Source organism: Xiphophorus maculatus, chromosome 2 (assembly GCF_002775205.1).
Source record: "Xiphophorus maculatus strain JP 163 A chromosome 2, X_maculatus-5.0-male, whole genome shotgun sequence".
NCBI classification, from domain to species: Eukaryota; Metazoa; Chordata; class Actinopteri; order Cyprinodontiformes; family Poeciliidae; genus Xiphophorus; species Xiphophorus maculatus.
The window spans coordinates 12396016-12420469 of record NC_036444.1 but is presented as its reverse complement, the minus strand read 5'-3'; the positions used below and the strand labels follow the sequence as shown (position 1 = coordinate 12420469).

General features: G+C 39.5%; 1 protein-coding gene across 7 annotated transcripts in view; it reads right to left on the bottom strand.

Annotated features, from left to right (window-relative positions):
• frmd4a (FERM domain containing 4A) overlaps positions 1–24454 on the bottom strand; it is a 121202-nt gene that overhangs the window by 27220 nt on the left and 69528 nt on the right. For 6 of the 7 annotated variants that reach the window (XM_023345170.1, XM_023345172.1, XM_023345162.1 and 3 more), the window contains exons 2-5: positions 14774–14839; positions 8883–8977; positions 5544–5636; positions 1385–1469 (exon numbers count right to left, since the gene is read on the bottom strand). In XM_023345170.1, coding sequence (XP_023200938.1) covers positions 1385–1469; positions 5544–5636; positions 8883–8977; positions 14774–14839 — 339 coding nt within the window. Of the gene's footprint in view, positions 1–1384; positions 1470–5543; positions 5637–8882; positions 8978–14773; positions 14840–17665; positions 18178–24454 lie in introns of those variants that run through there. The other variant, XM_023345176.1, reaches the window with a different exon arrangement.

The window sequence follows — 24454 nt, the reverse complement described above, 5'->3', positions numbered from 1 at the left end:
AGCAAACTTTATTCAATAGTTTGGGTGGATGAATAACAAGTTGAAAAAAACTGTCACACTCCTTCCATTAAGGCAATCTTGAATCAGGGATAAGATCAGAAGCACCGTAGCTGATCTAAGGAGGAAAAGAAATGAACTGCAGCTCGATGGTTCAAAGTTTTCTTTGCATTTATAAGTATATCTTGCCCTTTTTATTTGGAAATTAAGTTCCCATAATCTGGAGGAAGTGTACAGAAACAAACCAAGCTCCAGTGTGACATTTCCACAGTCAGTGATGATTAGGGAAATCATGCCATCTAGTTTGCTATTTCTGTATTTAAAAATATTTCTGTTTAATTGGTCTTATGCGTGATTCTTACAATAATAAAAAACTGATCAGGAACACATTATATCACTCTGGCAATAAGGAATAACTTCTTGAAGCTGCATACGCCCTCTTCTGGACAAAATACACAACTGCTAGACACAGCTGTCAATAAATGAAGTGGTGTCTTGGCAGACTACATTCACATGGTACATTGAGCAGTAATTTATTTGCTAATTGTTTTTAGCAGTTTATGTTTTCTACCTTTGTAACTCTTTTCACAGTTAACTCTAGTATACATATTCAACTGGCATTTGCTAAGCCTGAATAAATGTGCTTCAACAGTGCCATATGGCAGTAAATGTGTCAAGTCATTCGTTAGCTGCTGGAATGTGGAGCAGCACACAGCGTGATGGCTAACAGCTGATGCAAACTGTTCACATTCTCTGCTTCATGAACACAGCATGCAGGATGAAAAGCCAAACTTTCCTCATGTATCATCTCATCATTTAGGTCATAAATGAGAAAACATGCCTCCAAAACACTATGTCACCATCAAAGCTTCACCTAAAAACATCCTTTGAGCAACTTCTGAAACTAAAATCATTTTAAATCAAATAAAATTTTGGTTTTACAATTGCAGTCCAACATTAATGCACACTAAGCTTGCCAAAAACAAAATTTTGTTCATGAATTTGAATAGTTCTTTTCAGGATGGAATGATTAAAGAACAAAACAATGCTTTTTAGAAAACATGAATTAACGGAAACCAATTTGGATTTTAAACACATTTTCCAAAATCTGCTTTCCTACTCACATATACAGTCAGTAGTAATATTTATAGGTTTCACAAAACACGAAGACATGAAGGTTGATAGATACAGAAAGTGTGTGACTTCTCTGCAACTTGCTAAAGGATATTTAACAAAATATTTTTGTTTTGCCATGTCAGTGATGAGTACACAAAAACTTTTCAATGACACCTTAAATGCATAGGGTTTGGATCACCCATATAAACACATCCACATATTATGTCAATGATATTTCAAATGTAAAATGAAAACGATGTAAAGTGTTTACCTTGTATATGATGGACTTTGCATTAAGAAAGAACAGCTCGATTGTTGCATTATCCTTCAGGTAGGAAATACTTTCAATGTAAAACCTAAAAGCACAGAAAGAAAGTTGAACATGAAAACTCTGAAGAATGTCAGTGAAGTTGATGAATAACATCTCCGAGTTTCATTGTCTTGTTTTTTAGTTCTAAAAACTAATACAAAACATAAATGCTTTGGCTTTTATAGTCAATTGCGATAGAGTGCAACAATTAAAATGACCAGAGGGGGGCACACCATACCAAGAGCTAAAGCGGTAGAATAAGCTTCTCTTCACTCTAGTTCTGCACTAAGTATCCCTCTCACCATGTCGGTTGGCAGTAATCCACTATTAGCCTGTTATCGTCTGCACATTCCCACAATCTGGGATTGTGGGACACCTGCACTCACATACGCTGATAGACTTTAAATGTGCACATTATGTCTACCGCTGTGCAGCACCAAGAGTGATCCAGTACAAAAACACACTCTCAGCAACACTGGAGAGAGAAGCACAGTAACCTACTTCTGGCAGATCGGTGAGCAGGGTACTAACATAATAATGCAGACTAAATTTAGCTCATGAATGCATGCAGACCCAGAGGGGAGCAAGGGTGGTGCACTGGGAGGCTACACATTGTTAGCTACTCAAGTGGAAATGTATCAAAAAGATTCTGTGATGCTCTCACATGCCCTTTCACATGTTTTTGCACTTTGAATTATCAAGTCTCTCACGGGCTTTATACACTGCATTTATACACTACAGTAATCACACACAGCAAAAGCATTCATACATTAAACGTGTTCATATTTTGGCACATAAAACCGTCAGTGAATTATATTGGAATTTTGTGCGACAGAGCATAACGCTACATGGTTTTTGAATCTTTAAAGGTAGAATTTGGTTTGCATTTGTATTAGGCTCCCACTTAGTGTTACACTCCTGAACAAAGGCATTTGGTTGCACACCAAATGCCTTTAAAGAGACACCTAATCAGTAAATGTTATCCCTCCGAGTGTAATTTAGTACAAACACAGGTGTTCTGTGAAGGCCAAGGAGGTTTGTTAAGGAACATTAGTGAATAAACAGCGACTTCAAAACAAGAGAACAAACTTCAAAATCTGGTATTATGAAAAAATGGCTTGTTGAAGGAAGTGTTGAAATCTTTCATAAAATTTGACATGCAGTGTGACACAACAAATACAAGAATGTAAGATTGTATTCACATCCAGGACATTTAGTTTGGTGCAGTTTGCTATCACATTGTGCTTTTTTGCAAGGAAACTATAGCCTGGTAAACAAAGCCACACAGGTGCCAATCATTGCTCCCACTGGACAGAAATGATGGGGGCGGGACAGAGCACAGACCCAGCATGAAAACAAACATGGAAATCCTGATTGTTGCATTTCTCTTGTGCTTATTTGTGCTGCCATTATAACTTATACATAATTCTGAACGTCAAGAGCAGCTCATTCAATGCATCTTTTGTGATGCAGTATTTCTAATTTTGGCAAATATCTACTGCAAACAGAATGGGACGAGATGGGTTGCGTGTTTTGACCCATGACAAGCTGGCAGTAGCAGCATTATGCCATAGGAATGATTTTCTTCAACAGGGACATTGAAGCTTGTTTGAATTTATGGGAAAATGTATTGAGCTAAATGCAGGCCAATCCTGGAGGAAACCCTGCAACAGGCTGCAAAAGATTTGAGAATGGGTGAAGGTTCCCTCTCCAGAAGGACAAAGACCTTAAACATATAGTGAAAGCTCCACTGACTTGTTTAAGATTAAAGAATAATCATGTTTCAGATGACCAACATCTAAACTTAACTTATGGTGATCCTCCCACCCTCCGCCTAAAAGAAGAGAACTATGTAAGTGAGATAGGTGTGTATAATGAGAACTAAGCACATATTGCTGAAAGTACATTTAAATCAGTGGGTAGATGTGAATGAGTGTGTATAGGTATTGAGTGTGAAGGATTTCAGGGGACATCAATAGTTGAGGGTTTTGAATCGCTTTACTTATTGAGCAGCAAGAGAGAATGAGAGGAGCTTCGTCAATATTCTGTGAACATTTAATTAAAGCCACAGTGCACATGAGACACACAACAAGATCACCTCCTGAGGTAGGCATGCTGCACATTTATTCAATTAAATTCAAAAAATTGTACTATCCCATAGGGAAATTAAATGTTGTTGTAACGCATTATTCAAGGTTCTTCAAAGAGAAAAACAACATAAATCTACAGCAAACAAAACATAAATACCACATAAGAATGCAACGTGTGTAATGTTCAGGCACAGAGAAAGACACAAATTCCAGAAAATTATACTCATTGGACTATATGGTGAGACTGATAATAGATAAAGGTCTGACATTTGGGATGATTGCTTTTCAAGCAATCTCTGGAGTGTGCATGTCCACTGAATGAATTTAAAAAATGTGCCTGGGAAGTATTTGAAAGAGGTTTCACCCAGTGTGACATTTTCAGAGATTGAGGTTAGTGACTGGCTTGAACTGTGTTGGGAGGGGAAAAGGGGATGCAGCCTCAAAATGGAGTCAAAGTTCATAGCATCCCCTCCCCAACCTCAAACACCTATTAGTCTATGTAAATACACAAAGAGAGACCCTCATCCTTCAACCTGCCCAACCCGCCACCGCCACATACACATTTGGTTGTTTAAAACAATTCAGTGCCTGACATTTGATTCAGACAGGGTCTCCAGTCCGCAGTTATCAATGAAATCTACACATTTATACCACATCGCAGTTACATTGTGTGCCAAAGCCATTGTTCTCTAAATATGAGCATGTGCAGAGAATGGGGCTATGGTGCACAACAGGCTCGTTGTGTCATTAGCTGTATTGTAAATGTCATCCTGGAAATATCTAAACAATAACACTGTTCAAGGTCGTCAATATGCATCAGGCTACTATGAATGTGTTTAACAAAGACTACTATTTGGGTTGGATCTCTGAAGTAAATGGTATACCAGGACAAACAGTTTCACTTCTAGGATTTTCCAGGATAATCTACTTGTCATTATATTTCAATCAACATTTTTCTTTTCTGGTTTTAAATATTGTTCTGGAAAAACCTACAATATAGCTAATAAACAAAATGCACACAGCATCACAGAAAGTAAATAACACCTTGGTTTTCAACAGGAGAGTAATGTGCTGAGATTATTTTCTATGCCACTGTTAGATGCAGCACTGTGAGAGAGTATTTGCCCCCTACCAGATTTATTCAGATTTTCCTTTTCCCAAAGTGACTGTGATTAACCACACAGCTAAGTTCAGCTTCTCCAGTCACATCTAGAGCTGTTAACTGCATAACTTATAGATTATGAAAAAAAAAACTTCTCTAACAACAGCAACAAGGCTAAAATACAATAAACCAGTCCCCATCTAAAGATGGAAAATAAAACATCATCAGTCTGGTGGGGGTTACAAAACTTTTTCTAAGGCTTTGAGATTCTAGAAAGCCAAAATCAGGGTTATCCAAAAATAGAGAAAACAGATTAGTGGTGAATCTTCCTAGGACAGGCGAGAAAACTTTAAAATAGACTATCCGCCCCTCAGTTTGTGGTCTTAAGCTCAAGCACACCTGGGTTTTGCCACAGGACAAGGATCCAAAGCACACCAGCAAGTCTACGTCTAAACAACAGCAAAAAATAATAATAAGGGTTTTAGAATGTTTAACTGAGATCTTGTTGCATGACCTTAAAAAGATTATTCATGCCTGAAAAACATTGATTTTGGCTGATCTTATCTGAGCTGAATAATTTAAAAACTGCCTTTATTTATGTCTGATCATAAAATCTATTTGATAATTTCCTATATTTCACATTTTTTTGCCTTCTTTTAAAGTGTATTCTTGGCTCCACAAGGCAATTTGCATAAGATTACCATGCAAAGCATACTGATGAGGTTTAAGAGGCTCATGATTGGCTGAGAGACCCTGTGGCAGGAGTTAAGCACCGAGGTCAAAGCTATTTCATAACTAATCTTATTAATCCGTTCCTACTACTCATGAATCTACTTTATGTGTATGCACAAACGCACACATATGCTAACACACACAGTCTTCTCTTCTTTTTCCACAGGACTAATTAGAAGATGAAAGAAAGACTCACCTGACACAGAAGTAGAGAACAATAGGACCAGACTTTTTAGGGAATTCATGCTCCAATACCCGCCGGTCCAGCTGAAGCCAACTGAAGTGGCCCCTGAAGACAAAAACAACCAGTCAATGCCATTAATTACAGGTATTCATCCATCAGATTGTAATAAAACTCAATATCATGGTTTGTCTGCCTAACTAGCTATATGAATATTTTTTTATAGAATTTTTATTTTCAATGCAAATACAAACAAATCATACAAAAGAACTGCCAATAATTCTCCAGGTTATTCAGTGAACTGCAGACAAATCTTTTTAAAACATAAATATTTTCTTTAGCCTCCTTCACTGAGCTCCTTCTGACTTTTTTTTTGAAAAACCTACAGTTAAAGCAATAACCTAACATTTCTTTACAAAGTTAAAATTTCCACGCAAAACATGTGGGATTGTTAGGCCTGTCACGATAACAAATTTTGCTGAGCAATTAATTGTCTCAAAATGTATTGCGATAAACGATAATATTGAAGACCTTTTTACACTGATTTAATGGAAATGTATATAATGCAATAATGCATGTTATTTCCTGCCAAAGATAGATACACTTTGCTTTCAAAAGAACACGCAATACTGGAACTGATAAACAAAATAAACAAAACAACCAAAAACAAAAATAAAATGGATTCTCAGTCACCATTAACAAAAAACATACTTGAATAAAAACTGAACAACATTAAGCCCAAGTGGAAATAAACACTGCATTCAACCAAAAAAGGGCAGATTATGAAGTCTTTATACTATATTGCCCTTCAGTAATCATTAGATTTAAATAGAGAAGATGGGCACATCCGACTACCTGATGCAATAGTTCACACTACACGATTTTCCCTTTACAACAATCGCTTGCCATAACCAATCATCCTGTAGTGTGTGGTTAGGGTTGATCATCGCTCAGATCTAAATCAGGGGTTTTCCCCGACTGGGAGCAACTCATTGAATGTGACAGGCAGCCAATCAGAAAGAGCGGATTCCCCTCTTGCTTTCTGCTTTCTCAGGGGAAATTATGGAGGGGAATCCCAAACAGCTGACACGGTGCAACTGGAAGTCCAGAGGACATTGGAGATGATATGGAAACAACATTAATGTTTATTTAACATTTTGTGCAAAGAATATAGAAATGACAAGGGGAGGAGTTGGAGCGAAATTGCTACCGCAGTTGATAAACCCGGTAACTTTTCAGCTGTTCTTCCTTAACGTGACATGAATAGGTTGTAATGATTTTCATTCAGTCAGGACTGACACTAGCCACATGCATTGCAGGTAGATTGTAGTAAAGCATTGATTAGAGCCTGGTTTTAAAATTAGTTAAGTGGACTTGTAGCCATTATTATGTGCCCATTGTTGGACACCACACGGCAGGAACGAACCCGATCGAACCGTTATACCTAGGATTTCTGTCAGCTGATGTGTGGTCTCTCAGGTTTTGAAAATGGGCCGTTGGGCATTACACTAAGGAAATGAGGAAGGGAGGGTCAGTGGAGAGCACCGGAGCTGAGCCTTTTTTCATTCAGTGTCATTAACAGAAAGAGAAAAAGGCCGGAAGAAACGATAAAGCCAATAATTAAAATGAGGTCGATAGTTTTAATTTATCGTGCGATTAATTGATTTATTGTTTATCGTGACAGGCCTAGGGATTGTAATTAGCTGATTAAACATAATAAACTAAATTGCCCTGCTTAAAGTCATTGCTTTAAGTCCACAACTTTTAGAGATACTCATAAATACTTGAACAAGACAATATTGACATTTTACCCAACACGTTGTACTTTAAGAATTTTAAAGAATGGCACAATAGACAAGAATGGCAAACCAGAACTTGTTTACAAACTTATTTTACAGCAATTCATCACCTAAAATTATCAGTGTTATATAAATATGGCAACATTATAAATGGTAAAAACTTTGCTTTTCTTCTGGAATGTTCTGATTGAAGAATGCAAGTATCTCAACATGTCAGGTTGCTAACAAGTTGCAACCTGACACGTCTTGAGGTTCATGCAGTACACCATTAATTTTAAGCCAAGGTGAATGTAAGAATGTTAAAGAAGTTGGGAAAGTAAGCCATTCTCCTTCACACTTTTCTCCTTCTGTTTCCAATTGAGAGAAAAACTGCAGTGACTGCTTGTCACCCTGGTAACCCTACATGGTCTCCAGAGCAACATCTGTCTCAAACTATCCTCCTTCTCTCTCCTGTCATTGGTCCCTCCTCCCACCAAACACAACCCTACCCTTCTTGACATCTGAACAGCATGAGCTGAATTGTCTGCTCTCTCTCTGTGGACAAACATAACACATCTATATATGATGGGATTCCTCCAGTGGAAAGCTTAAGTTACTTTGCTGGGTTTACATTACTAACAGTGTCTATCACACGTGTCAATGGGCATTGGGGTCAATCCTACTTGATATCAAAATTTGCACATAAGCAAAGAATATGAAAAAAAAAACAAAACCTGATGTTTGTGAGTATGTAAATCACTGATATATTTGCATGGCTACTATGCCCTTGTGCTTTGTCCGTCTAGGCCACAAAGTACAACTAATTTGAATGTCACAATTCAAAAGCAATCTTCCACATTCAAAAGAAAACCTAAAAGCATTAATGCCATACCATAGCACTGGTGCATTTCATCACAAGGAGGTCTGTTCCATAAATATTTTGGGTAGAAAATAACAGTTATTTATTATTTAATTATTGTTCATATTATTTATAATTTCTTTATTTTATACTTACTTTTTTCAGAGATTGCGACAATACACTCACTATATTACATATCTTCTTTGAGTTCAGTTTTTATATATGAGCTTACATTAGAAGTTTTATCTTAAAGGGAATTTACTGTTCAACAAGTGTAAAAAATGCACTGATTTAAAAAAAATCAGTTCTGTTTGACTAAAATAATTGTAATATAAATATATTGCATCTGTCCATTTGGCTTTACTTAAAAAACAAAATATATGTATTTACACAAATAAAATAATATTTTATAATGGTACAGTTTCTCTAGTTCCACTGTAAACAGCTAAGTGTACATGTAGTTACATTATAGAATTATATTAGGATGTGTTCAAGGTCAATGCACATTTGTCAAAATTCATTTTTTTCTGGAGTTTTTACGACTTCTATGACTCAACATTTGTAACATTTGCACCCCAAGGACCTCAGTATGAATTTATTGCAGATATTTCTACAGACTTAGAGAAAATTTTAAAAAAACCAACACTCCCATTTAAATCCAGCCTTGAAAAATACTTAACGGTAAGACTTAGACATATATTTTTGAATATGCCTTACGTTTCATCTGTATATGCAATTCCAAAGTATTCCTTCTCTTTGAGGTTGAAGTGGGAAGCCACAAGGTCCAGCAAGTCCTTTGCCATCAGTTTGGGCTGTAGAGAGAAAAAAAACACATGATTTTGGGTTCAATTATGATTGCCTTTGTCAGTTATAACTTACCATATATCTGTGAGCATTGAGATTTATTACTTAATAAATTAATTGAAATAAGTACATGGCAGAGCTTAATATAGATGCCATTTCAGCTATTGATTTAGAGCAATGACTATGCAATTCAAAAACCACCAGGGGAAACAGTAAATGAGCTGGTGTGAGAACATAAGTAAAGGAGAGGGAGGGGGGAGCACAAAAAGATGGATGGAGTTTGTAGATGCTGCTGACAGTGCAGGTACCATGCCCTCCCCAACTCTCTCTCTACTCTTTTCTCTGACCCACACCTCCACTGCAGCGTCATGCTTTAAAGCTGAATCACGGTGTTGCAGACATGGCTCCAGCTAGCACAATAGCTAATCCAGTGAAGTGATGCCTAGGCTATATGTGAGAAAAACATTTATTATCACACAAAAAAGGAAACGGATGATCTTGGAGTGAAGCAGAGGAATGGGACTAATGCCATGTGCTGACTGGTTTGTCACATCCTGAGTAACAGTACGCCCAACCCTGAGGTTAACCATGGGTGTGCCTCACTGAGTACATTCATACACACAGCTCCATACACATACACACATCTAAATCCAAATACTCATCACTCTAAGCACAGAAGGAAAACATGTGTTACAATATTTGACGGAAAAAAAAACATGATGGATATATCCTCTCTAAAAATAATGCATACAGATCAAAGAAATTTCATACAAATACATTAAAGTGCAGAAGAGCGAGGTTTCAATAACCTCCTCCAATCCATTCACTGCACTGCTAGGTTTAGTGTAAGAAGCTACTAAGAGCTATTCAGAGAGAAGGAGGTGATGTCATACAGCCAAAACACACACGCCAGCACAACCACACACCCTTAAACATCTCCACTGACCTAGATCCAATAAAGGAACGATGCCTACTGTTATTACTGTTAATCTTCTACACATAAAGGCTCTTGAGAGATACGAATTAAAGAAGAGAGGTTAAGATGAAGATAACATACACATTCATTGTGCCTTATACATGCAATTATAAGAATAAAGTTGAACATAATGTAACTAGCACTAAAACGATTCCTCGAATGGTTCGAGTACCTCGATTATTAAAATTCCTCAAGGAAAATTTACCTGCCTCGAAGCTTCGTTAATTTATGTTTTATTATTTAGCTCACGTGTTCCGGCCGAAACATTATTTGCGTTGCGCGGAGCTCTCACTTCCGCCTCTGAGTTGTTGACGAAAGCTAAGCGTTAGCAGCACACCATCCAATTTTCAAGTCCGGCACATGTGGATTTTATTGATTTACGATAATGCCCGGGTTTTCATCGTTTTTCGGGGACAGATAAGCATCCTTAAAATGACTGGCGCAATGCCTGGAGTATGGCAGCCTCTCTCCTCTGGGAGCTGCTGGTTCAGAGCGAACGGCGCCAAGAGTGCGGCAGGAGTATAAATACAGGTAAGCAGATGGACTGAACACGGCGGGCGGCTGAGTAGTTGATGCTTACACTGTAAGTGTAGCTTTACAGACGAACCACACAATAAATTTCATATCATCCCGGTCTCAACAAACATGTGGCGGAAATCATCGTGGTGGTACACAGCTAGTCGATGAGTTTCTGAGTGTGACGAACGAATGTGCCATAAATATCCCGTAATGTTCCCCCTCGTTCTTACTTTCGTCCCCTGGTCTACTGGTCCCCGAACTTACGTTCGTGTGTCCCCTGGTCTATTTCCTCCCCTCCGCCCCCCATCTTACGTTCACTCTTTTGCCTGGCCCCCACACCCACCACCATTGCATGATTTTCTAGTAATGTGCAGCTAAAGTGGGCAGTTCCTCTGACACTATGAAAAACGAGTGAAAAACCAGCACTGCAAAAACACACAACAGCATCCTCTGTCAAAACAAGTTCTAAAATTTGTTAAATCTGACCACAAGTTGACAAGACCACACACAACGTATTCCGTCCAACATGTGAGTATTTATTACACAAAGATGAAGAAAAACCTCAAATCCCCAGGTGTTGACAAAATATGTCAAATCCATCATGTTCATGGGAGGCATGCTTTCTTCTAACGACTCTACACACTGCATTTGAGATGTAGCCTGAAACACTCTTTACCTAAGTTCAAGGAACTTGATTCACAATGTTTGCCCTTCATCTCTGGGCCCCAAGGTCATAGCAAGTGCAAAAAATGACACTTAAATACAAAGGTTCCAAAAATACTTTAAATAATGGCATTCAATTAAACTAAATTGAGTTTGGAAAATTTTCTATGGTGGAAATTTGGTGTTAGATGAACTTTGATATGAAAAGCAGTTTTCTTAATTGTCAAGAGAACTTTAGCATGATTCTCTGAACCCAATTCGCTCTGATTGCTGTCTACTGGAAGATAATTCATAATTGGAAGTACTTCACATACTCCACTTCTTCTTAAAAGTAAGGTTATGAAGCAATGCTTTCCTTTTTCGTTTTTCTTTTTCTAAACAAAGAGGAAAATGAACAGCTATTTATTCTGAGCACTGACCGACTGTGGGGTTTAAGTTTGGTATGTGTGACTCAACATAAATTGGTACTTCCCTCCACATCTTGATTGGCACTATTATTTCTCCAAGTAGCAGATCAACAGTATACTCTTTGAGAGGCTCAACACATTTCAAATGTTTATGGTTTGGAAGGAGGGTATCTTTATAGTATTAGCAGTAATACATGTTTTGGTTCAGTCTGAGAGACAATGAGGTGGTCTCTCATTATCGCACAACAGTAGACTGCCTTGGCAACAACACCATTTAAACAACCTCAACCCTATGGTAGCAACCAGCAAGTAGGGAGGCAAAGCCACATTAGTAAACACACAAGTACACAGTTGGAAAAATGAAACAGAGAAGAAGAAAACCCCCACTGTACTGTTAAACATGAAGAATAAATAAGTAATGATGAAAAGAAGCACCAACAGCGCTGCTGAGAGTTTTGTGGTGCTTTGTGTCTCCATATTGATACAAATGCCAAGCACACTGTGGATTCCCATCCAAAGCACATGACAGCTAAATTGAGTTTGGGTTCTTCTCAAGGTGGCAATATCAACCTTTTTCCACAAGCCTGCTCTGCATTTGATTTGTGGCCCTGAACGTATCAGATGTTTAATGCTATGGTGAGAGATACCAACAGTGATATTGACAGTGAATGACAGGCAATACACACACAAACACACGCTCACAAACACGTTTATCAGATGGAACATCTCCTTGCTAGCTTAGACAGCATTACCTCTTATAGACATTCAGCCTGTCCCTTCTCAGCATCACGGGTAATTAACAGTGTGAGAATTACAGGGCTCTGAGTGTGAGGAGGAAACACACTCAAGACTACTAACAGACAACTTATAAACACACAAATGTAGTTTAGTTGCCTTGTTGGCAAAGTTGCTGTTCTGTCTGAGCAAACAGCCTCATATGCCCTTGGTACCTTCAGATCTGCTCAGATTTATGATTCAGTACCAGAAATTACTTATCAGTGGCATTCTTGGGGTCCTAAGCTGTATGCAAGAGTATTCATACCACCTTGAAATTCTTCAAATATTGTTAAGATGCATCTATTAACTTTAGTCATTATGTTGACATAATAATTTTCCAATTTTTTACATTGAAAAAGTCTAAATATTGTGATATGTGTTGTTATTAATACTCTTTTGCTCTGATCCCTCTAAATAAAATCCATAGCAACCCACTGCCTTGACAAGTAGTCTAGCTGTTAAAAATAGTCGACCTGTGTGTATAAATACATCTGTTCTGTGAAGGGAACATTTCTGAACAAATAACAGCAACCATTTGGAAGAGGGTACTCTGGTTATAGTAGCCCAACATTAAACCTTTTGTCTTACATGCAAAACGATGTAGCACAAAACTAACACTTTACATACCAGTGAGCACATAATCTCCACAGTAAAAGATAGCAAGAGCAGCGATATACTGTAGGGATTATTTTCTTCAGTAGAAGTGAAATAACTGGTCAGAACTGATGGAAAGATGGACAGAGCTAAGGAGGGAGCAAAAGACTTGACACTGTGGTGGAGGTTCACATTCTAGCAGGGCAACTACACTAAAGAGTAAACAACAGCTACAATGTAAGGGTTTAAATCAAAGCATATCCATGCATCGGAATGGCCCAGGCAAAATCTAGATCGGCTGTGATGTATGTCAGCTCAACCATGAAGGAAGCCACGCTACAAAGCTTCCCAAAAATACTTGGAAGCATGGCCAACACGGACTGAATGGGTTTGTTCAATTCCTCCAGTGCTATTGCTAAACTACAACCATCGCAGACTACAATTCAAAAAAGCACAGAAAATCATCGTCATAATTCACAACTCCTACTTCCGTCCACTGACTGACCGGGATGAAATTCCTCCTGAGAAACTGAGCTCAATTGAATAAATTACAGACAGAGCAATGTAGGGAAATGAAAATCGAGCGGAGTAACATGAAAAGGCAATGACTAGACGATAGAATGGGCAAACATTCCAGTTTTTAGTGTAATGTGTGCCAAAACATAGCATCTAAGGAAGCAGGACATATGGTGCAGTGGATGACACTTCATTCATAGGAGAAACAAACTGCAGCTCTGAAGTAGTCAGAGGTTCTTGGTTGCATAAATTGTCAACTGTTAGTAATGCTTCTATTGTAAAGTAAGAACATCATTTATAATTCAAGTTTTCTTAGTTCATTAAAAAGCTAAGAAAAGACAATGATTCTCTTTGGTCCAACTAACAGCGTGCCAAACTACAAAACTTTCACCCAACAAAGAGACACAAAAGGAGTAGAAAAAGGTAGAGCTGTTTGTTTTTTGAATCAATATTTCAGGCCTTTGTCTCATTCCTTCTTAATGCTAATTGTAGTTCCATGCTATTTTATATACCCTGAAGGCAAACAAGACATTTTAATCCTTTGGATATCTCTAATAGGGCCTGCCTACATGCTACTTAAAAATTATGTTTGTAAGAAAGTGATAACTTCTAATTGTAAAGAGAATAAGAAGAGAGAGGTATGAAAGATAAGTGGTATTTTCAGTGAGACTATAGAGAAAATCAGATGAGAATGAGAAACGGTGGTAGTGGTATAGGACGGAGAGTGATGAGAAGTTAAGTCAGGAATATAGAGAGACAGTAAGAGGGAGAGCAACAGAACAAACTACCAATTTAAAAGAGCGGATCAGTTCTGGCAGAGTAATCAAATCAGAAAGTCAGCAGACCTATCCTCAGCCCTGCCTTTCATTTTCTCCACTCTATTTTCATCTCCTTTCTCTCCATTCCTTAGCATTCATCTTACATTTCTTTTTCCAGAGAAATTCTTTTATTTTTTTAAGTCTTCCCACAAAAATCAAGTAACAGCCAGTCGACAGCGAGTAAAAAAACAGAATATACTTCAGTCTTTTCAGGAGGCAAGTAAGAAGAGAAAATGGAAGTAATTAGCAATCAACAAAAGACACAAATTTAACCTCTGGGAAGGGAAGAAATGCAAGAACAGGACGGATGAGAGCTGAAGAATAACTCTCAAAGGATCGAATCTGTGTTGCAGTGTTCGTCTTCTGCCAAGAACAGAGATCAGATGAGCAGGAGGAAAGTGCACTGTCACCTACTGCTCACCAAATTTCCCTTAGTCAGCAATAGTCAAGCCCCTTAAGACATCGAGAACTGCATCTATATTGTGTTAAAATAAATGAGCATCTGTAAAACAATAAAAAAGAATAGGTACTCACCTGTACAAGGAGCTCCAGTTTCCTGTCATCCAGTAGATGGACCTGACACCGCCTTCCCTCTGTCATCTGGGAAACATAAAAAAACACACATTTCCTTTTACTTTTGTTGCTTATAAATGAACTATTTACTCATTTCAAAATCACATACTTTCCAAGACATTTAAGCAGTCCAGACATTCAAGCACAAAATACTGATATTCTAAGTTGCCTCAGAAATTAACAATGTGATAATTGGAATACGTTCCTTTTCAAGAGTCATCAGATTTGAGGGCATTAGTTTACAGAATAAGTCTCTATTTAGTGTGTGTTTGTTATAAAAACCAATATGTGAAGTCATAATGTGTCATATAAAATATAAAACTAATGCAATAATTATCAGTAAAAGGGACATAATTTATTCAAAATTATTATCTATATTTTTAGATAAATTAATAATTCAAATGTGCAGATCAGGCTTTCTAACTTAATGTCTGATTTTCATTGAGGTATAATCTTCTAATTTCCACTGATTATTTTATTTTTAGAAACTAAATTAAATCAGTGAGAAAAATGTCCTGCATGGTACTTAATGGAGTAAAGAGATTTTTATATCAAGGCATATATCCCAGTACCTATCTGATTCTTATAACAGTCACAAAAGTGCATCGAAGTAACTACTGTGGACTGATGAAATTACATGCATTACATCGTATCATTAAATTGTGATTCCAGTAAATCACTGGAATTAAAATGTGTAACACGACAAAAGACATTTCATCAATCAATCGCTGAATTAAAAATGTATTGAGATCTACTTGTCCACATCCTTCAGCGTATTAAACATCAACAGTCTCAACACCAAGCAGTACAAAATGTTGCAACCTGGGGCACAAACTGAAAACTTTGTGTCTGCGTGGTATCTCAGTGAAGTTTTAACAAGGTTATCTGCACTACACACAATAAGCTAACAGAGACAGTATCCTACTCTCTGTCCTTCTTGCACATTTTTAACATTCCTCCGCGAGCAGAAAATCCATTACCCATCAGTACACTAGCAACCACAGTTAAAAAACTGTAGAGTTAAAGTATGTGATGCTGACAAAGCTCACAGGAGTGTTTGTCTGTGTTGCTGACATTAGGTTTGCTGAACTGCAGAGACAAAGATATGTCTACTGCATATCTCTGTGTCCTAAGTTCAAATGTAAACAGTGACGCAGGTGCAAAGAAGACACCACCGATTGTGGTAAACAACAATTTACAGCAAATATTTTCAGTAGATAAAGCCAACTCCACAAACCTGCTAGAAAGGTTTGCATTATACACTGAAAGCCAAACAAACCAAAGACTAAAACAAAAAAATTGGTGTAGAATTTAAAATCAGCAACCACAGTTCAAATGAACCAACTTTCAAAAAAGTGTGAAGTGCATGCTTCTGCCTATGTGTATCTGTATCCTGCTGCTTCTAGCATGTGGAGGTTCTCCACGATTTAACAGGAAGCGGGCACCCCAAGGACCACAAACACAGTCCAGTTCCTCCCACATTTCCTTCACATCTGGAAGATGGGGATGTAGTGGGGTGGAGGACAGTCCATGAGGAAAAAGAAGGAAAAAAAACAACAATAGCTCAAGTAATTGATGAGAAGACCTTTCGAAACATAGATCAACACGACAAAAACACAAGTGCAACTGGTTTGTAACTCCTCCCCAGGAGGGCACCTGGGGCATATGCAATTTAGTAAGGGTGTGTCAAAAACACCACTTCTGTAAGAGTTAAACCAAACCACATTTCTACTTTCTCACAGTTCATCTCTGCTTGCGTAATAGAGTCAGGCTTTGGAGTGAGATTTAGCAAAGAGACGATGGGAAAAAAGAAGGGAGAGAACTGCCATTTAGATGTCTTATTTCTCAGCCCAGTGTGAGTTGTCCTGAATGCTCTGAGCAAATGTCCACTGGGTCTACCACCCCCTCACACACACACTGCTCCCATGTGGTTTGATAGCTTAGATTGGGTGCACCTGTGCACACAGTCAGTGACATGTACACCATTTTTGTTTTCACATTTTTGAACCTTGGTTCACTCTAATCTACCTGCAATGAAGGGCAATTCTGTTGGCAAAGCAGAAGTCATAATCAAATTAAAGAAGCATACAAAATCAGACTGAATATGAGTAGTTACTTGAAAAACGACTGACAAGTGTAGTGTGTTAAACTGCAATGCAGACACACACACACTCACTGGCAATCAGCTCCAAGGACCTGGGAAAAGTGCAAACCTTAATGTCAAGGTAACAAATCTCTGCCCTGAGGCTTAAATTAGGGGGTTCAATCTACTAGAAACAACCCCCCTATTGGTTTTACTTTAATAACATTTCTTGTGGTATTCTACACATGGTCCTAATCTACTATCCACCACCAAACTAAATGCAATAAAGTCTTTATTAATACCCTGCTGTTACTAACCTACATTATTAGGCATGTTTCTAATTATTGATGCCACAAACTTATAAAAGATTACATTATTAGATGGACTTTTTTAATTTTAGGTTAACTGAATATTGATTATAGCATCTAAACTTTACTCACATCAAAATGTGCTGTGAATCCTGGTCAAAAATACATTTGCAATGTCACTGTCGGGATTGTGACAAGAATATATAGAAGCTACATCACCTCATCCTGGTTCGTGGTACATTTCTCAGCCATTACTTGACAGAAATTAGTAAACACTCACCCTCAAAAGCAACATTTGACAACAAAAGCATAAACATGAAATGCCGTTTAACGTACACATGTTCGAAGTGTTTCATAATTTCCCTGAAGCTGACACCATAACAGCAGCTACACACAGACAGTAAACTGGGGATGCTGCTTGGAGACCATCTGCGACAGAAAGGAACGTTGTTACCACATTACCTTGCTAACAAAAGCTTCCTGCGAGGTTCCAACAGAAACACTTGTACCAAAAGAGACAGGAAAAACCTGGAGTATTAATCCCAGAAAGAGACGAGTCGAGTTCCAGCCACAAAATCATCGAAAAACATCCGTTTTCCTGGCCGGCCTAGAGGAGGAGACACATCAGCATCCATGTTTGAGCCCATTAGTTAACGTTAGTTACAAGCTGGCTGTGTCCTATAGCAGTGCTGCCTCATGTATTCTTCCCCATTCCAACTTAAAAATATTTTAACTAGGCGCTAATTAAGCGCGGCAGAGGAGGCTGGCTTCTCTCTCTCATCCCTCCTTCGGAAAACAGAGCCTCACGCCACTAGTTCCCTCCACCTCCTCTGGTCAGGCAGCCCCCGCTATACCGGCAGCGCCACCGCGCACCGGAGAACCGGGAGACCGTACCAACGGCCAAAGAGCTGCGGGGGCGCAGGGAAGGGGGCGCGTGGCTAGGAAAAAATGCGAGCGGTTGTCAGCGATGCTTCTCGTTGTCACCGGAGGTTGCTCCAAAAACACGGGAATAATGGAGGCAAGATGTGGGGGCGGGGAGAGGAGGAGATGAGGGGGAATTTTCTGCAGCGGCTCTCAGCCATGAGAAACTGCAGACCTTTCTGTGCTGTGTGTGTGTGTGCGTGTGTGTAGAGGTGTGCTCACACACCCAGACATCTGAGTCTGTAGAGGACCAAGTCTGTCTTTTACATGACTAAAATAACAACGAGCTTCCAATTTCCAATTTACATAGTGTGTAGTATTGAAAAAAGAAAGAAAAAAGTAGCCTCCTAAACTACACTGAATTTCATTTGTATTTTGAAAGATATTGATTAAAAGGACATCGGTAGTTGACTAACTTCACTGCGGTGGTAATTGCTGGATTAATGTCTTCGTTTAGGTGAGCCTTAGCCTTCCTGCGCTATGCCGTTAATTTATACCGGGCCAATCAGCGAAGAGGAGGAAGTTGTGAACGATGACGTCGATTTTCTGCGCTGTCTGCCTGAAGTCAGCGGAAAAAGTGAACGGAGCCATTCATTACCTCCCAACTTCAGGTAATGAACTTGGGAGGTAACTTCCACGCTTCCAAATATAGAATTAATATATTCTATATAATATAGAATTAATATTAACAGCCATCTTGTTCGAACTGGCATTTCTCTCTTAGCAGTAGAGAATGGTTGTTAACAACGCAGGCAATTTCCGGTAAGCTACATAGTGTCCAAATGGCATTGCATACCTCACAGATAAACATTAGCAATGGACCTTACCAAGCTCCGCCCACAACCGACCCACGTGACCGCAAGTCTCACAAGCAAAGCCTCGCGGTGCGTTGTTTCTATGTAAACATGACTGATTAGTGCATCATTTCTAATGGATTTTCACAATATATCAGCTTCTACAATGGACAGAGGAACTAACAAGTTCAGGTCATCATCTGGGAGGAGGTTACTGGTTTCTCAGTCACAAGCTGGTTGCAAACCTGAGGCCAGCAGGTGTCAGTCAGTTATGGTAGATCTGAAATTTGGTTTGATGACGTCAATATGAGAAGCTACAGACTGATAGGAGGAACCAAAGAGCTCTGTAAAGGTAAAGGCAACTCTTCTGAAGTTGGGATATAATTAATTTAATTTCACATAATTATCGCGGTAGAAGTCATTTGTTGTGTATGAAATATATTTGTTCTATTTGATGTTTGTTGTGAATGACGTATACTCACAAACAAACGAGGTAATTACTCCAACATAGGCCTATAGAAACTACAGCGGCTGTAACGCGCCACAGCAAAGGTAAACAAAGGTAAAATGACCCGAACAGGTGATCAACTCAAAACCACTCGTACCTTTTTACTCTCTCTCTCTCTCTTTGTAGTTTAAGCACACCTGTTACCGTGACAACCGCCTGCGCCCCGCAAGACGAGCAAAGATTATGCTAAAAACATAACATTCAGTCCGTTACGATATCAAGTTTCCAGGCTTGATATTTATTTCTCGATTATTAATCAGCGCTTCCCTGAATACAGCGATGGTTGATTGGTCCAAAGCCTTTTCTGCTCAAACAAAATCTTTAGTGTTTGTCAGATACAGACACATTGCATATTGATCTGTTTAGCTAACGTAAGACCAGTGTTGTATAGTAACGAAGTAAAAATACTTCACTACTTTACTTAAGTATATTTTGGAGTACTTCATACTTTCCTCGAGTATGAAAATTTTTGATGACTTTCACTTTTACTTCACTATATTTCCGAACTTAATTGCGTACTTTTACTCCGATACATTTTCAATGTGTGGTTTAGTTACTCGTTACAAAAAAGCGAGAGAGAGAAACAAAGTGTTTTGACCCCACCTACTGATTGAGTGATGCATAAGAGTTTGAGTTTTGTAAGATATTCGGTGACATAACACTTAATAAACGTAAACATGCGGCAAGTAGTTTTGGGTTTTTTTAACCTTTGTCAAACAGCAGAGGGCGCTGCTGCATTCATATTTACTCAATGGGTGTAATTCATATTCCTTTATTTAATCAGGTAAACCCCGTTGAGATCTAGATCTCATTTTCAAGAGGGACCTGAGCAAAAAATTTGCAATACATAGCAACCTGGTTACAAGATAAAAACAATTAATACATATGCACAAGTATAAAACAATAAAAACAATGACACTGTTTCATAGAATCTTGTTGCCTATCTTTAATTTTTTTTTTAATGTCTCTTCTCTACCGGAAAACAAGCCATTTAAAGGTGGGATGTTCTCACAATCTGTGAAAAAATAAAAATGAATAAAAACCAGAAAATCCTGGGAGTTTGTCTTTGAATGTGAAGATTAGACATGAAGATGACAGAAAAAGAGCTACAGAAAATAAAACAATTGGAATCTGTATTGCTTTAAATGAACCCTTAGCTTTTTCTTTATCTTGAATATGTTTATCTGTATTTGTTTTTTCTTGAGGCAGAACAAATGAGGCATAACTCTGTCGTTATACAGTGTGTCTGCGAATAAAGTTTAATAAAAAACAACATCCGCCCCCCTCTCCCTCCCCCTCACCCAACAGACTTCTTGTGGCTTTGACGTGAAGCTGTGATGTCACTCATCCTGTCTGTGACATCACAGCCGCCTGTCTTTGTATTCCCAGGTTCCACAGAGAAATTCATTTGCAGTCTTCAATCTTAAACAAAACTCAACGATGGCGCGACGAAATGTATTGATGGAGAATGTGGAGAGTTTGGAGAAGAGCTGCTGGAAGCTAACAAAAGAGAACAAGAAGCTTCAGAAAACTGTCGAAGATCTGAGGCTGAAGATTGAGAGACTGAATGCCAGGAAAAAAGATACCTGGCAGGTAGAAAATGAAAGGCTGATCAACAAAAATGATTATTTTAAAAAACAATTCAGCACTTTGAATAGTGAATTGGACGAGGCTAAAGCGACAATTGAACAACTAAAATCAGAAAGCAAAGCCTTGTCAACCCATAATAGGAAGATACAATGGGGAACAATGGTCGATAAAAGAAACTTTAACAAATCAATGAAAGAGAAATCGCAACAGTTGTACTGGATTGGCAAGGTGAACGAAGAGCTAAATCAAGAAATTGCTGGACTTAAATTAAAGATGGACAAACTTAAAGCCAGGGAAGAAAATTTAAAGGCTGACAAAGAAAAGATGGACAAAACAGAGACTCAGACCCCGGATGAAGAAACTAAAGAAGAGAAATCAAATATATTTCAGATAATTGGGAGAACGTTCATCAAAATGTATCAATCAGGGACTTTGAGGTATTGGGTGCCACCCTGGATATTTTAATTTCGAAATAAAATGTCTAAATAACGACCACAAAAGCAGGGCTAGACTCAGATGAAGCTTGAGAGCAGAGGCAGAAATCTGCGGCTTCCAGAGGGAGGAACGGACATCAGAAGACCGTGACCACCGCAGGCTCCTAGGAGTCTCACAGATCCTTTCCAGGACTGTGTCTTTGACCCGCCTGCTGGAAACTATCCGTCGGACAGTCGAACCTCGGATTCAGGAAGAGCAGTGTGGTTTTCGTCCTGGTCGTGGAACACTGGACCAGCTCTACACCCTGCAGGGTCCTGGAGGGTGCACGGGAGTTCGCCCAACTAGTCTACATGTGTTTTGTGGACTTGGAGAAGGCGTTTGACCGTGTCCCTCGGGGAGCCCTGTGGGGGGTTCTCCGGGAGTATGGGGTACCGGGCCCTTTGATACGGGCTGTCAGGTCCCTGTATGACCGATGTCAGAGTCTGGTCCGCATTGCCGGCAGTAAGTCGGGCTTGTTTCCGGTGAGAGTTGGACTCTGCCAGGGCTGAGCTTTGTCACCGATTCTGTTCATCACTTTCATGGACAGAATTTCTAGGCGCAGCCAAGGTGTTGAGGGGATCCGATTTGGTGGCCTTAGGATCTCATCTCTGCTTTTTGCGGACGATGTGATCCTTTTGGCTTCATCAGGCCGTGATCTGCAGCTCTCGGTGGAGCGGTTCGCAGCCGAGTGTGAAGCGGCCGGGATGAGGATCAGTGCCTCCAAATCCGAGGCCATTTTTTTGAGCCGGAAAAGGGTAGAGTACCTTCTCCGGGTCAGGGGGTTTGTCCTGCCCCAAGTGGAGGAGTTCAAATATCTCGGGATCTTGTTCACGAATGGGGGAAGAAGGGAGCGGGAGGTCGACAGGCGGATTGGCGCAGCGTCTGCAGTCAAGCGGGCACTGTACCGGTCCGTTGTGGTGAAGAGAGAGCTGAGCCAAAAAGCGAAGCTCTCGATTTACCGGTCGATCTACGTTCCCACCCTCATCTATGGTCATGAGCTTTGGGTCGTGACCGAAAGAACGAGATCGCGGATACAAGCGGCAGAAATGGGTTTTCTCCGTAGGGTGGCTGGGCTCTCCCTTAGAGATAGGGTGAGAAGCCCAGTCATCCAGGAGGGACTCAGAGTAGAGCCGCTGCTCCTTCACATCGAGAGGAGCCAGTTGAGGTGGCTAGGGCATCTGGTCAGGATGCCTCCTGGACGCCTCCCTGGTGAGGTGCTCCGGGCACCTCCCACCGGGAGGAGGCCCCGGAGAAGACCCAGGACACGCTGGAGGGACTATGTCTCTCAGCTGGCCTGGGAACGCCTCGGGATTCCCCCGGAGGAGCTGGAAGAAGTGGCCGGGGAGAGGGAAGTCTGGGCCTCCCTTCTGAAGCTGCTACCCCCGCGACCCGACCCCGGGTAAGCGGAAGAAGATGGATGGATGGATAAATTGCTCCTTCGAAGCCGGAGTCCGATACACCTGCGGTTTCCAGCGGGAGAGACGGACATCAGAAGACCGTGGCCACGGCAGGCCCCTAGGAGTCTCACATCTTTTCCAGGACTGTGTCTCCGACCCACCTGCTGGAAACCAGCTGCTGACGGGACGTTCGTGAAGGGGGGACAAGTGAGTAGCGTTTAAATTAAAAAGTGAGCGAACGATTGAGGGTCTTTGGGGTGTAAAACCCCATGAATCCTAGGCACTGATAGGTAACAGAAGGACGGCGGAGTCCGCGTAAACTGAAAAACCCGTAATACCAAGTGTGTGTGTGAGTGTGAGAGTACTTGGAGGAATTTAAATACCACTAGGTATTTGTCCTCATACCAAACGGCAGGAGTGCAAACGGTGGATGCATGTAGGCAAGAATTTCCCACCTGAAAAGGTTGAAGAGGGAATTACCACAACAGGGGATTGATCACCATCCTGCTAAGAATTTATCCAGTCTTTTAGAGTCCACCCTGTGTGTTTTTAAGACTGGAACGAAATTGACTAAATTGCTCAAAATGGGAAAATGGAATAGCAAATTAACACCGAAAAATAAACTCCAGTGTAAGGACTGGAAGTTTATGGAAAGACAAAACCCTAACTCAGTAAAGAATTTAAATAAATTGATAGAAAAATATAACTTTCAGGGCCAATTAAACACTCAAAAAAACTGACTGAGTTATAGGATGAAGTACGACAGAAAACAAAAATCAAATCAAAAAAATATGAGTAGTGAAGGAATGGGCGAGTTAGAAAAGTGGATGGAGGAGCTAAAAAGAGAGAAGAAGGCAATCAGAAAAGTTGGGATAAAACAGGAGAGCAAGAAGAGTGAAGCAGATCAGGCAGCAGAGCAGGGAGGAGCTCAGGTAGGAGTTATAAGAAAAAAGCAATGTCAAATTTATTTATATAGCACTTTAAAAACAGGCATAAAACTGCACAAGAATGACAATAACACAAATGAATAAAAACAGAGTATCAAAACACTAGTTCAATTAAATGCCAAGGAATAAAAATGAGTTTTAAGAAGCGATTTAAAATGATCCAGGCTGTGGGCAGATCTAATTTGGAAAAGTAGATTGTTCCATAGAAGAGGAGCAACAACAGAAAAAGCCCCATCTCCTTTCCTCTTAAGCAACCAAATACAGAAAGAAAATAAAAAGAAGATTTTGAAGATACAGAGTATAGATAAATAAATGAATGATTTAGTAAACAAAATGAAAAATAATGAATTATCTAAAAGCTGGAAAGAAAAGTAGGTGAGAGGAAGTTCATGCAAGGAGGGAGTGAGGATTGTTTTGTGGTCTGTCTGACAGTAGAGAAGTTATGATCATCGCATAAGGCAAGATTTTGATGTAGTTTTAGTTTTCTAAATTCAGAGAACAGTTTTCTCTTTAGAGTGGCTTGTTTAAGTAAGCAAATGATTTATGAGGAATGAAATAATATGGGACGTTTTAAACGTTTCACAACTGCAAAGAAAATAATAATTTGGTGTTGTGATGCC